A 16283-nucleotide genomic window follows, 5' to 3' on the forward strand; every position below is an offset into this window, starting at 1 on the left:
TCATAGATTGGAAGACTCAGTGCATGTTAATTTTCCTAACTTTGATCTGTAAATTCAATATACCCCAAACAAAATTCCAGGAGGCAATGTTCTTTTAGGAATTAATAAGCTGACTCTAAAATTTAGTGGAATGCAAAGGACCTCAAAGAGCCAAAACAATTTTCAAAAAGAACAAAAAATCAATAGGATTTACCTGATTTCAAGACTTACTATAAAATGACAGTAATCAAGTTACTATGGTATTGGCATCAGGGCAACATATAGGTCAGTGGAATGAAATAAAGTGCCCAGAAATAGGCCATGCATATATGGTCAACTGATTTTTGACAAGGAGGCGGAGGTTAATTCTGCAGAAAAGATATAGTCTTTTCTAACATAGGAAAAAATCTTTGCTACTGTGGGATGGGCAAGATTTCTTAGATGGAACACTAAAAACATCAACCATAAAAGAAAAAACTGATGAAGTGAACTTCATCAAAAGAAAAAAAAATTGCTTTTCAAAAGAAAATATTAAGAGCATTAAAAGCAAGCTGCAGGTTGGGAGGAAAAAACAAATATTTGAAAACTTACATCCAGAATATATAAAGAACTCTAATACTTCAATGTCAAGAAGGAAGCGGGTGAGTGAAAAAAAAAAAAAAAAACAACAGGCAAAAGATTTGAACAGACACTTAACAAAAGACTGGCCAATCATCACATTAATCATTGGGGAAACACAAATTCATTCCACAAGGAGATATCACTATACTCATGAGAATGGTCAAAATGCAAAGAAATGATAATACCAAGAGTTATTGAATACGCAGAATGATGGAACTCTCGTAAGTTCCTAGCGGGAGTGTGAAATAGCACAACTACATTGGGAAACAGTTTGGCAGTTTTTTATAAAGCTAAATATACACTTAACATATAACTGAGTAATTCTACTCCTAAGTATTTACAGAAGAAAAATAAAACATCATAGCCACACAAAGACTTGTACATGAATGTTAAAGTAACACCATTCATAAAAGGCAAATACTGGAACAACCCAAATGTCCATTAATAGATGAATAGATAAACAAATTAAGGTACAGGCATACAATGGAATACTACTCAATGATAAAAAATGCATTACTCCTATACAAAACAAGTTTTTAAAAGTCTCAAAAACACTATGCTCCGAAATAAATCAGATACTAAAGGACAAATATTATATGATTCTACTTATATAAGGTATCTAGAATAGCCAAATTCATGAAGCACATAGAACAGTGGTGACCAGGGAATAGGCAGTGGGGAGAGTGAGGAGTTATTTAATGGGGACAGAGTTTCAGCGATGAAAAAGTTCTGGGAATGGATGGCAGAAACGGTCACACAGCAACACGAATGTACTTAATATCACTGAACTGTACACTTAAAAACAGTTAAGATGGTAAATTTTATGTTATGTATATTTTACCACACACCAAAAATCATTTTGCTGAGGGAAAAAAGCCAGACAGAAAAAAGTACATACTGTTGGGCCATTTATACTGGTGTGTCAGATATAAAACTAAGCAGTAATAATAGAAATCACATTAATGGCTGCCTGGGATGGAGGATAGAGGAGGGGACTGACTGTAAAAGTTCTCAATGTAACTTTCTGGAGTAATCTTACATTTGTCAAAACTCAGTGAAATATATAATTAAAACGGGTACATTATTATCGTATATAAATTGCACTTCCATATATTATATTTTAAAATAAATGAATAAGTTTGAGGAGGGAATGAAATGCAACAGAGTAGAAAACAGTATTATAGATATTACAGACTCTTTTCTAGGAACGAGGTTATGTTGTAGTACAAAGAAGGTAGTAGCTAGAGGGAAATATCTGGTCAAAGGAGTATACACTTTATTTCTCAAGCTGAAAGAAATGACTGTATTTAATGCCAACAGGAAACCAGTTATTTGAAATCAGGTTGAAAATTCAGAGGTAAAAGAACATGAAGGCTAGAAATGTTTTGTTGCCAGTGTTTGAGGTACATGGAATTCTCTCTACTTTCCCACTAGCACAAAACTGTCTTGAAAAAAAAACAGTTTGGCAAGTATGAGTAGAAAAACATAGACTGAAATATCCAGCAGAGGAAACTTAGCAAATTCAAGGAATCAAGAATACATTATTCCCATATATCTGTATGTTAATAGTTAATATAGTAATAACAGGGCTTTTCAGCAGTCAAATTTGTACTAATATTAACCTTGTACTAACACAATGACCTTCTACCGAGAATTGAGCACTTTGCTAGAAAGCAGCAGTTTACTGAAACCAAAACAATATACTCTAAGATGTCAAGTACTCTCTAAGCTAAGCCTGGTAGCTGAAAATGTATCAGTCAGGACAATAATGGCAATTCAGGACCAGTATATATGAAGTCAAACTAACTGTAATTGCTTTAAGGACATCCACATCCATCTTCGTGGTAAAAAGCCTTGTGAGATGATCATAAATTAAATATTTAACAATTAAATATTTTCCCAATACAAAAAATACTACTTGAGATCATGAAAACTCTACTTCAGGGAACAGAACAGTCAAAGAATTCTAGTGAAAGAGGTTACTGCTTATCTCAGGTGGCATATCACATTCAGACTAAGGCATGTACTTTGAAATCTCAGACCTTGTAACCTAAGCCCCCAAAACATCACTGCTTTTTGTCATCTTTTATACCTGTGATTCTATGATTTAATAAGGTAATTTTTAACTTCGGTCTTTCTAGAAAAGCCTCTACAAACATTCTTTTAAGGTCTCAAAATGAAACACTTCATGTAGTTATCTTTAATTAAAAATAGAGAAAGAAGAAAAAGACCTACTATTTCCAAACATGCAATTCAATGATAAAAATAAATATAATTTTATCAGTTTTTAGGTATGGCCTTCCCCTAAACTTAACTTTTATAATTTATATTAACACATTCCTCTATAAGCATCTTCATTTATTATTTAAGACCCCAAAACTTGATATGTATATTAACAAAAAATTATACAAAGTAAATATTCTTCATATACATCATTAATAAACTGGAATAGTTTATTCCAGCTAAGAACAGCTAAGAACTCTCATTCTCAAAATTTAAAATCCCTTACTTGAAAGTATCAGAAGTTAGCAAAATGACAACTAGTATTCTTGTGAAAGATCACAATAAAATGAATGTTCTTTTCTGTTTCAGATACTAAAGCAAAACCAAAGTGCTATGCCTCTGATTACAATATCAACCTACATCAATAGCAGAGCTAAGTTTCAAAATGTTCCCTCTTGATAAATGACTGCTGCAGATATTTCCATGAAACAATTTGGGAAATTAAACCAGAAAACATAACTGAAGAGTGTTTCTTTTCCATTTTACGTTTTCTTCTACTTTTCTTTTTGGCACCACAGGATACCTTTTATTCTAAAAGTCACTGCTCCCATAAGATCAATGACACAATGACACAATGACATGAGAACATATTTGTAATTTTCTATTTTCAAAAAAAACCGCTCTCTCATATAGTAATGCATTTCATATAAGGTTTTGTCTCACCTGGCCAGTTCTTTAATTAAGTTTGCAATGCGTCTTTTATCTTCAAGACATAAATCCTTCAATGATGCACTCTTTATTCCTCCCCTGCAGAAATTCTTAAAAAAAAAAAAAAATCCTTCTGATCAACTTTCACAAAAAACAATTTTTAAGACTTTTTGAGAAATTTCTTAAAATAAGCACAGGAGATGAAATTTCTTGGATCTCTTTTATCTGGTAAAATAGAACGCTATTTACCCATTTCATTTAAACCTACTGTGAACTCAACACAGGCTAAGGAACTATCTGTCCACCAGGGGACATCTGAAATTTACACAGAAAAGCACACAGAAAGAACTCTTAGGCGGAAATGTGCCTGCTTAAGTGTTAGGGAGTATTAAGGAAACAACTTTCCCTTGATGAATGTCACAGAAACAAACACCTAATGGAAGATACTGAGAATCTTTCCTACACCATAGCCCCACAGCTGCTTAAAGATGTACTAAGGCTGGCAGCAGAAGCACCAGTTCTAAGCTCTCAATATATCCAAAGGTTCATTCCAAAGGGTATTAGACCAAAGAGTAATAGTAATAATAGATAACATTATACCTAGTATTATTAGGAATATTCTAAGTATTTTATACTTATCCATTTAATTTTCACAATGTTATTAGGTAGGTATTATTCCTATTCTACGAGGAGGTTACATATCTTGCCTAGGAATATAGCAGTTAGGTAGCAAAATCAAGACTCAAGCATTGATTCCAGAGTCTATGTTCTTACCCACTGTACTATCCTATCTCTTGTGCTATAAAAAGTTCTCCTAGTTATTGAACATCAAAGGGGGGCTTTAAAGCCATGAAACCTAGGGATTCACAAGGGAACTGGAGGTAACATGTAAAAGGAACATGTTAAAAAAAAAAAAGAATCCTTGGCATTTGCCTAACCACGAAGTAGGTTAGTCCAATTACTTCAGGTGGCCAAGAATAATCCAAGACCCCTAAAATGAATCCTGGAATTACTGCTATCCAAATATGGAAAAGACAGGGGAGAAAAAGGAAATGAGAAAGAGGATATGGTAAAAAAAAAAAAAAAAAATTAAATGGGTTTGGCTTTAGATATTAGATATGGTCAATTTAAGATGCCAGGAGGATATTCATGTGGAAATGTTTAGTCAGGAAGTTAGAAATGTGGGTCTGGCTCTCAAGTCAGAGTTTTAAAGATTTAAAACTCAGCCATATGTTATTATTGATAATGTTTAGATTTTTATTATTTTCTTTACACTTTCCTATGTTGTAAAATTTTCCTTAAAGAAAAAAATATTAGTTTTTAAAAATCATCTCCTAACCGAAGAAAATAAATTAAAATTGGTTTTTGAAAAGACAAGAGGAGAATCAGAAGCATACGACACTGTGGGAGAAAAAAGTTTCAAGAAGAATGTGGGGTTAATGGTGCTAATGATCAAAAAAGTTAAACAGAATATAAAAAGAAGTCACTGGATTTGGCAATGTGAAAAATTGCTGAAAACCCTTTAAAAGAAATTTCAGTAAACAAAAAAGAGAAACCCTTGCACACAGGCAAGAACTTCAGCAGCATTGTGTTTAGGCAAAAACCTGAAGACACAAATGTTTGTCAACCAGAGTTAAACTGTGGTATATTTATACAATGGAATTCTGTAGCTACTGGTTGTTACGCTGTTGACATTCATCTTCAAACCCATCCCCCATGCTCTGTTTTGTGATGCTGAGGCTGAGACTCTGGAAACTTCATTTCTTCTTTGCCACAACGTTCTGTTAAACTCTGCCAACAGGAAGAACCAGAGGCTCTTAGAGGAAGAAAGGACACATTCCTTCCTCTTTGCTTCCTGTTTCTATCAGTGCCACCCCTGTCAGAGATCTTTACCCTGGCAAGAACAGCTGATTCCAGTTGGTAATTCTTCTAGCCCTCATAGAACCAGCCTTTATCATATCTGCTTGGGGATAGCAATACCAGTCAGGCTGGTTTCCCATCATCAGAGGTCAAAGTTCCAGCTCTAAGTGGCTCCCCCTCCAAGCTTCTAGGTTTTAATAATTCCAACTTGTTCTGTTTTCCCAGCCCTAAAGATGGTGGTTGTTTCTGGCAGTTACTACCTACACGATAACCTAGTGTGCCCCTTTTGCTTTTCAGTTCTCCAGCACCAATTTAACAAGTCTTTATATTAAATACTCTCAGTTAAAATAACTGACTAAACCCTGACTGAAATATCAGTGAAAGGAAATGAAATGTAACCATATGCAACATAAATAAATCTCAGGAACATAATGTTGAACAAAAAAGCAAATCACACAATACGAGATCATTTATATAAAGTTTGAAATATATATAAAACTAAACATTGTTTAAAAAATAAATACATGTTTAGACCATATAGGACAGGGGTTGGTAAACTATGACTGCAAGCCAAATCTGGCCCAAAGCTTGTTTTTGTAAAAAAGGTTTATTAAAACACAGCCATGCGGGACTTCCCTGGTGGCGCAGTGGTTAAGAATCTGCCTGCCAATGTAGGGGACGTGGGTTCACGCCCTGGTCCGGGAAGATCCCACATTCCGTGGAGCAACTAAGCCCATGCACCACAACTACTGAGCCTGCGCTCTAGAGCCCGTGAGCCACAACGACTGAGCCCACGTGCCACAACTACTGAAGCCTGCATACCTAGAGCCCGTGCTCCACAACAAGAGAAGCCACCGCAATGAGAAGCTTGCGCACCACAACAAAGAGTAGCCCCCACTTGCCGCAACTAGAGAAAGCCCGCGTGCAGCAACAAAGACCCAACAGAGCCAAAAATAAATACATTAATTAATTAAAAACAAAACAAAACACAGCCATGCACATTCTTTTATACATTGACATACATAAGGCTTTTTCCACACTATAGTGGCAGACTTAGATAATTAAGACAGAAACCATGTGTCTCACAGAGGCTAAATATTTTCCATCTGGCCCCTTACAGAAAAAGTTTGTCAACCCCTGATATAGAAAAACAAAAGAATGACAAACACAAAATTCAGGATAGAGATTACCAAAAAAGATGCTATGCTATAATAAGGGAAGGATACATCTCTACAGACAGACACTACCTCAGACTGCAAGGAAGTCTGAGACTCTTCCTAGTCAATCTTTCTTTCTTTCTCCTCTCACAGTTGCCAGACTTGTAGTGAAATTTTAAGTCTCTCCTTGAATTACAATAGCATCATGGTAATTCAATGGGGAAAAGAATGGTCCTCTTAATAAATGATACTGGACCAACAGACTATCAGTATGGAAAAGTGAACTTGCTATAAAGTTTGTTGCATTTTTAAATCTCTTTAGAAGACAGTTGAAATAAAAGGAATCCAAACTGAAAAGGGGTATGTAAAACTATCTCTATTCACAGATGGCATGATCTTATATATAGAAAATTGTAAGGAATTTACCAAAAAACTATTAGATTAGAACTAATAAATGAATTTAGAAAGGTAGCAGGATAAAAAATCAACTGTTTCTGGACACTAGCAGTGAAAAATCCAAAAATGAAATTAAGAAGACAATTCCGTTAATAGTAGTACCAAAAAGTATAAAACACAATACTTGAAAATAAATTTAACAAAAGGAGTATAAGGCATGTACACTGAAAACTATAAAACATCACTGAAAGAAATTAAAGAAGACCTAAATAAATAGAAAGACATTTTACACACCATATTCAAGGACTGGAAGACTTAATAGTATTAAGTTGAGAGTACTCTCCAAATCGATCTAAAGACTCAACACAACATAGGGGTGGGGGAGTAGGAAATACAAACTGTGGGGTGTAAGACAGGCTCAAGGATGTATTGTACAACACGAGGAATACAGCCAGTATTTTGTAATAACTGTAAATGGAAAGTAACCTTTAAAAATTGAATTAAAAAATTTTAAAAATTAAGAAAAAAAGATTCCCAATCTCCTAATTTATGAGATTAACATATACACAGTACTATATATATATATATATATAACAGATAACCATCAAGGACCTACTGTATAGCACAGGGAACTAGACTCAATATTTTGTAATAACCTATAAGGGAAAAGAATCTGAAAAAGAAAAAATATATATACACATATATAATATATAGGTATATATACAATATATACATAAAAAACTGAATCACTGTACTATACACCTGAAACTAACATAACATTGTAAATCAACTATACTTGAATTAAAAACTTTTTAAAATTTTTTTTAAAAGATTCAACACAGGGCTTCCCTGGTGGCGCAGTGGTTGAGAATCTGCCTGCTAATACAGGGGACACGGGTTCGAGCCCTGGTCTGGGAAGATCCCACATGCCGCGGAGCAACTAGGCCTGTGAGCCACAACTACTGATCCTGCGCGTCTGGAGCCTGTGCTCCGCAACAAGAGAGGCCACGACAGTGAGAGGCCTGCGCACCATGATGAACAGTGACCCTCGCTTGCCACAACTAGAGAAAGCCCTCGCACAGAAACGAAGACCCAACAAAGACAAAAATAAAAATAAATAAATTAAAAGAAGGTTCAACATTAAAAAAAAAAAAAGATTCAACACAATTGCTACTGAAATCCAAGTTGACTTTTGTGCGGAAATTGACAAGTTGATTCTATAATTCTTATGGAAATGCAAAAGACCCAGAATAGCCAGAACAACCTTGAAAAGGAAGAACAAACTTGGAGTATTTACACTTCCTGATTCCAGGACTTACTGCAAAGTTACAGTATACTAAAGCAGTGTGGTACTGCGATTAAAATAGAAATATAGATCAATGGAATAGAACTGAGATTACAGAAACAAACACATTTATGATTAACAGATTTTCAACAAGGGTGGCAAGACAATCAAAGGAGAAAGAATGGTCTTTGCAACAAATGACGCTGGGACAACCGGAAATCCACATGCAAAAGAATGAAGTTGGGTCACTACCCATAGCATGTACAGAAATTACATCAAAATGGATCAAAGCCTAAATGTAATATCTAAAATTACAGAACTCCTAGATATTGGTATAAATCTTTGAGACCTTGGTTTAGTCAATGATTTCTTAGATATGACAGCAAATAAATAATTAAATAAATAAAAGGAAAACACTGATAAGCTGGACTTCATCAAAATTTAAAACTTTCAAGCTCCAAAGGACACCAATAAGAAAGTGAAAAGAGGATTTCACTTGTGGCACAGTGGTTAAGAATCTGCCTGCCAATGCAGGGGACACGGATTCGAGCCCTGGTCTGGGAAGATCCCACATGCCGCAGAGCAACAAAGTCCATGTGCCACAACTACCGAGCCTGCGCTCTAGAGCCAGCAAGCCACGACTACTGAAGCCCCCTTGCCTAGAGCCTGTGCTTCGTCCACAACAAGAGTAGCCCGCACAACACAACGAAGAGTAAGCCCCCATTTACCACAACTAGAGAAAGCCCACGCACAGCAGTGAAGACCCAATGCAGCCAAAAATAAAAATAAATAAATAAATAAATTTTATTTAAAAAAATAAAGTGAAAAGACAATTCACAAAATTGGAGAAAATATCTGCAAATCATATATATGACAAGGAACTTGGAGATGGAATCTATAAAGAACTCTTACAACTCATCAATAAGAAGACAACCCAATTGAAAAAGATCTGGATAGACATTTCTCTAAAGAACACATACAAATGGCCAAGAAGCACATAAAGAGATGATCATTATTGGCCGTTAGGAAAATACAAATCAAAACCACAATGAGATACCACTTCACACTCACGACGACAATTATAAATAAAAAAGATGGATATAAAGTGTTGGTGAGAATCTGGAGAATCTGGAATCCTCATACATTGCTGGTGGAATGTAAAATGGTATCGCTACTTTGGTAGTTCATCAAAAGGTTAAACAGAGAATTACTATATGGCCCAGAAATTCTACTTCTAGGTGTATACACAAGAAAATTGAAAACATACATCCACACAAAAACTTGTACATGAATGCTGACAGCAATATTATGGATAATAGCCAAAAACTGTAACAACCCAAATGTCCTTCAACTGGTGGTTAAACAAAATATGTATTGAGCCATAAAAAGAAATGAAGTAAAGATACATGATACAAAATAGATGAAACTTGAAATCACTATACTTAATGAAAAAAGCCAGTCACAAAAGGCCACATGTTACACTATTCCAGTTATATGAAATGTCCAGAACAGACAAATACAGAGACTAAAAGCAGATTAGTGGTTGCCAAGAGCTGATATGAATGGGGAATAGTTTCTGTTCACTATAAAATACACAAACTATTATATGAAAAAATACTTTCAATTTTTGATAAGAACTTGCAAATTCAACTATTCACATCCTAGTGTGAAGTGTACACACTGGGGATATAAGTAACATAGGCAGGCTTTTTGAGCTAATCACAGTTAAATCCTGTAGATAACTAAACGTAAAACAGTTGACCCTTAAACAACATGGGTTTGAACTGCACAAGTCTACTTACAAGCAGATTTTTTTTCAATAAATATATTGCAAAACTTTTTGGAGATTTACAACAATTTGAATAAGCTTGCAGACGAACCACAGAGCCTAAGAAATATTTTTTAAAAATTAAGAAAAAAGGTGTGTCATGAATGCGTAAAGTGTATGTAAATATACATATAACATTCAAAATATGTGTTAATTGACTATTTATGTTATCAGTAAGGCTTTCATTCAACAGTAGGCTATTAGTAAAGTTTTGGGGAGCCAAAAGGTATACGCAAATATTCAACTGCCCGGAGTTCAACACCCCTAACACCTGTGTTGTTCGAGGGTCAACTGTAATTAGTAACAAACTAGACATTGAAAATTTCAATATCTGAACATAAACCAGGGACTGAAAAACATTTTTTATGTAGAATTCGATAGCAAATGATTTTGGCTTTGTGAGCATTCATCTTTACAGCGCCTCTGCCATTGTAATACGAAAGTGGCAATAACATAACACTAAAAGACTGAGAGTGGCTGTGTTCCAGTAACACTTTACTCACAAAACAGGAAGAAGCAGATTTGGCCTACAGGTCATAGATTGCCAAACCCTGAGTTAAACTCTGGTTGGGGAGACAAAATATAACAAAAAGTAAAGTGAAATAAACCAATCAGATAGAGCATATACCAAAGGAATGTACAGACACTATTAAAGAGGCAAAGAAAGACAAAGGAGAAATCAATAACTGAGCTATAAAAATAAAGTCTTTATGATATTATTTGCCAAACGAAGGAAATAATAACAATAATAATACAGGTTAATTTTGTTTTAATAAAGCATTTTCTTATATACAAAGGTTTATCCACCATCAACTAACAAATTCACATGAACAAAAGTCACAAAGGACACCTAATAAAAGAAAAAAATTGTCAATTTGATTTACTAACTCCACACAGATCAGGATTTAAGTCTTTGGAGACATACTAAGACAATAAATGTTTCTTAACTAAGGCTTAAAGCAAGCCTGGACATTTTGGAACAAAATGAGTAACACATTTTATATCCATACTAAGCAAAGCATCCTAGAATCCTCTGTATCTTTAAAAATGCTTGTAGATCATCTAATGTTCTTTCAAGGGCTCCTCTACCCTTATCTATCAGTTATTGGTCAGCATAAAAAAATGACTTACTGGTCAGCATTTATAAAGACTGGAGAATAAGGGGAAAAAAAAAAAACAAAAAAAGAAAAAAAGAAATTACTGACCTGTTCATCTACTGAATCCCCTGCACCTTTTAAAGACTCCATGGAGACTGAAGTAGCAGTCACCCTGGAAGTCTTAAGTTTAACATCAGCTTTTGGATTCACCATCTTGTGTCTTGATCTGATATTTCCTCCTGTAGAAATTCCTAAGGATTTCCATCAAACAAGATTTCAAAATTATATCTTTTCATTCTCTTAAACCCTCCCCCCATCAACCTCTTCCTTGATATCCTCTACTTATGGCACTTGATGGGGAAATCTCTTACTTTATAAACTTCGTTTTAAGGCTCTGTTACTAAATAATGAATCATGAAAAGATGATGTTTTGCATGCAAAGATTCAACTGAAGTATTTTTAAATGGGGATGTGAACATCCGTAAGTCACATTAAAACCAATAAACTACAACATACCATACATACCTTAACTTATTGAAAATTAAAAATCTGATTCTTCACACAATTACGATGCCTCCAGTGGTTCAGTTTTACTACTCATCTCTTAACAACCAGTAAGTAAGCTTTAAAGTCTATTACATAAACACTATATAAAGAAGTTTTCACATTTTTTTGAAATATAAAATTTAAACTATTATTTGTAATATGACAAGAAAAGAATCTCTTGCTCTTTAACACATGAATGAAGTATTCTGTAAATTCATCAAAAGCTGACTTGCCCAGCCAGCCCCTAAAATAAGGCAGTATTTCAAACCTTAGTGGGGTCATACCAAACATTAAAAAAAAAAAAAAAAAAATTAGGTTCTGATGAACTGTTCGGCATCTACTTATACCTGCAAAGTTATCCTAATGTTTTTATTTTCTCCTAACTCTTAAGAAGCAAAGGAAGTTTACCAAATTAATGCATAAAATCATACCTGGAACATACACTACTGACTGTTCTTCATCAGAAACTATGCAGGAAGACATAAAGGAAAATACTAGAAAAGATTATCCAACATCCAAACATTGCTGTTCTGTATTTGTTATAATTTGTAATTTGTTTTGACCTGGGAGTTTATAACTAGCTTTTAAAAACAAAACTAGAAAGCACCATAATTAAAATAAATGTAGCAAAATTAATAATCTTTTAAAGTTAATCTTTATATATTCACAACTATCTGCTTTGTAAAAATTTTGGAAGGCCTTGTTCCATAAAAGTTTTACCCATGCTTATTCCCAAGTGAGATACACTACAAATTAGTTTCCTTTCATTTTCTTTCCTTTTGTAAACAAGGAGTTAAATACTCCATTTTGCTCATCATCAGTGAATGACAAGTTATTTTAGGCATGAATTCGTAATTTCAAAGGGAGCTTTAGCTTTTAATTTTAAAGTAAGCTTTAGCATTGACATATATACAGTACCAAATGTAAAATGGATAGCTAGCGGGAAGCTGCTGCATAGCACAGGGAGATCAGCTCTGATGCTTTGTGAGGACCTGGAGGGGTGGGATAGGGAGGATGGGAAGAGGCTCAAGAGGGAGGGGATATGGGGATATATGTATACTTATAGCTGATTCACTTTGTTGTACAACAGAAACTAACACAACATTGTAAAGCAATTATACTCCAAAAAAGATATATTAAAAAAAAAAGAATCTGTAATTTCAAAGTGAGCTTCAGCTTTGAAGAACAAACACTGTTTGGGGGCAAGTCAATCATGCCAACACAAAAAACATTTTTTATTCTTCTGCAGTATATTCATGAAATGTCTCAAGAAGCCCTACTATTTAACAAGTTGAAGAAATTTAAGACAAAAAGGACTATTCTGAATTTCAAAAGGAGAAATTCAGAAAGGCTAGAACACTGCTATAGAAAGGGAACCAATATAATAAGAAAGTTTACTTTCCAGAAATAAAATTTTATTCAGAACTATATCTAAATCCAGGTATGTCCACCATTTGATAACCTTCTATTACACTTCCAGGAAGTAAGTGTCTAAACAATTTTTTTCAAATGATCTAGAAAATACTAAAGTTTTGTTACTTTATAAAACACTTTCTTTTCCAAAATTTGTAGACAAACCAATTATTAACTATTTCCTCCTGGGAAAAGGCTGGAATAAAACAGTGGATTAATAACATGTTAAAAAATCAATATATTTCAGTTCAGAATCAATTCTAGTAATGGAATCTTTTCAAGGAATGCTGATTGAAATGCCTAGAATCCCTATGGAACACAAAGATGGTGCTTACTGTCTGAACTGCCAGGTGGTTTCTAACAGCTCTCTGCAGCACTATCACAGCTTCAAGCTTTTGGCTGATAGGGCCTCTAAAAACTTTAAATTCCCTTAGACATCAGGGATGGAGCTTAGAAAATCTTAGGAGGCACATAAGACAAGTAAACAAGCAAAAACTTAGACCCCACAAGTCCAAGGAAATTGACTGCAACTAACACTGGAGCAGAGAGAGAATTTCTAAATTCACTGACATACAATCCAAAAAAAAATCCTTACAAAATGAAATTGTGCACGCTCTTTAACAGCAGATTCATTTTTTACATCCCTTGGGACTGCACACACTGCAGGTGCTCAATAAATGTTTAATCATTTGCTGTTGGAAATATACACATGGGAGAAAGTACCCAGCGGAAAAAAGTCAAGATGACCCAGGACATGTTCCATACGGCAGTGTCTTCAACTAGAGTATAAAGTAGTGATGAATTTGCAGAACATTCTCCATCTCCAAGGATGACGTATGGAAAGACTGACATAACAGAGTCCTGGAAAACATACTACACTTCTCTGGATCATTCACAAAGGAGCCTGCTCAACAGCTGGAAGAGACCAGCCACTGAGGACCCCACTCAGCTGCACCTTGATTTGGAAGCTCATCAAGTATTTTATACTTTCTCCTCTCTTCTCAAACCAGATGCCACTTCCCCCATCCTTACTCTAAGCTAATAACTTTGCTTCCTACTTCTTTAAGAAAAACCAACTGTAGAAGCCTTCCACAAGCTTCTGTTTGCAGATCACATGATACTACATATAGAAAACCCTAAAGACTCCACCAAAAAACTGTTAGAACGAATAAATAAATTCAGTTTGTTTATAAACAAAAGTTGTAGGATACAAAATCAATATATAAAAATCTGTTGCATTTCTATACAAGAATAACCAACTATCAGAAAGACAAATTAGGAAAATAATCCAATTTACAAATGCATCAAAAAAGAATAAAATATCTAGGAATAAACTTAACCAAGGAGGTGAAAGACCTATCCACTGAAAACTATAAGACATTGATAAAAGAAAATGAAGAAAACACAAATAGATATTCCATGCTCATGAACTGAAAGAATATTGTTAAAATGTCCATAAAGCAATCTACAGATTCAATGCAATCTCTATCAAAATTCCAATGCCATTTTTCACAGAAATAGAACAAACAATCCTAAAATTTGTATGGAACCACAAAAGACCCCAATTAGACAAAGCAATTTTGAGAAAGAAGAATAAAGCTGGAGGTATCACACTTCCTGGTTTCAAAATATTACAAAGCTATAGTTATCAAAACAGTACAGCACTAGCATAAAAACAGACACAAAAGACCCCCATGATAGCTACACTTTTCCTGCTTTATTTTTCTCCATGGCACCTGTAATCACTGGACATATAATATTATTTTACTTATTCATGAACTCATCTCATTTCACTAAAATGTAAGCAGCAAGCGGGTGAAGATTTGCATCGTTTTGTTCAATGTTGTATCACCTAAGGTCAAAGCATGCCTGGCTCATGGTAAACCATCTATGAACGAATGAAATTGATATTTATTTAATCCTATGAGGCACTGTCCAACAACTCAGTGTTATCCTTCTCTTTTTGTCCTATTCAAAATATGCACACAAAACCCACTAGCTACATCCATGCCAAATTTCTTTTCAAGTATAAAAACGCTAAATAAACAGACCTTAACAAAAGTTTTTATAAATAAGACAGAAATATTTGAAATTGCCTCCATCCAACCTATCCTTTCTAATCATTTGTAATCTATCTTCAGCTCTTTATCTTAAGAACCCAAATATTTACCTTCTTCAAATACAAAGATTCCCAACAAATATATATATTTTATGGCAAAGTCAAAGAGACACAATATATACGAAATGTATATTGGACCTCTTATTGGGTCCTATGTGCCACCTTAGTTCTACTTGGTTCATTTGGAAGTGCCTCAATAAGACAAGTACAGCAAATTATAAAGAGTCTTTAATGCCCAAGTTTCCGGAATTAAAGTAGTAATGAGAAACCCAAGGCAGAAGTGGTAGAGAGAAATAAGTATACCTACCCTAACCAGGATCTCAAGAAAATAAACTTAGTACTTCCCACTCTACCCTAACCTTATGAGTTTGAATCACTTACCAACAACGTGCGTATTATTATTACTAACCACAACTATTTTCCTGACTAGTGTATTATTTTAACATCAACGTAAAGTCTCTATTTTTAATTAAAAACTCAATGGCAGAGATTATAGCTACTGCAATGTTTTGACCAGGTCCTTTACAGTTCTAACTAACATCAAGTTCATAATATTGTTAATGATAATACACTTGAGTGCACTTCAGCAAATTTAGATACTGAAGAAACACTAACTTCTTTTGATATTACCAGGAGCTATAATGAAGGAGGAAAGCAGTTTATGGCCGAAGGGGCATATTCTACTTGCAGATTTAAGCCATAAATGACAACATGGCATACTCATTGTTTACACATTGGGTATAAAGACATACCTTGTGCAAAACAGCACTGCTGAATCATATTGTGCAGGAGATACATAACTCATAAGAACAACAGTATGAAAAAGGTGATATTCAGTCACAGATGATCTGTCCTCAGATGACGGAAACATCCAGGACTAGGAAATCGCTCAATCATATTTCTCTAATTGCTTAGGTGAAACACTGAAAATCTTTCAATAGTGTGAAAATAATACCAGATTATAGGTGCATAATTTTTGGTCTTTTTCTATTGAAAGTTCTAATTATAAATGCTTTGGGGTGGTCTGGGAAGTCATCATTGTGACAAGAAA

General features: G+C 34.4%; 1 protein-coding gene across 4 annotated transcripts in view; it reads right to left on the bottom strand.

The window, feature by feature from the left end:
- The window catches only part of KIAA1328 (KIAA1328 ortholog), a 386036-nt gene that overhangs the window by 367517 nt on the left and 2236 nt on the right, over nucleotides 1–16283 (bottom strand). For 2 of the 4 annotated variants that reach the window (XM_060310184.2, XM_030876580.3), the window contains exons 2-4: nucleotides 12132–12167; nucleotides 11263–11405; nucleotides 3547–3641 (exon numbers count right to left, since the gene is read on the bottom strand). In XM_060310184.2, the coding sequence (XP_060166167.1) occupies nucleotides 3547–3641; nucleotides 11263–11405; nucleotides 12132–12167 (274 nt within the window). Of the gene's footprint in view, nucleotides 1–3546; nucleotides 3642–11262; nucleotides 11406–12131; nucleotides 12168–16283 lie in introns of those variants that run through there. The other 2 variants (XM_060310181.1, XM_060310182.1) reach the window with 2 other exon arrangements.

Source organism: Globicephala melas, chromosome 13 (assembly GCF_963455315.2).
Source record: "Globicephala melas chromosome 13, mGloMel1.2, whole genome shotgun sequence".
In the NCBI taxonomy this organism is placed as follows: domain Eukaryota; kingdom Metazoa; phylum Chordata; class Mammalia; order Artiodactyla; family Delphinidae; genus Globicephala; species Globicephala melas.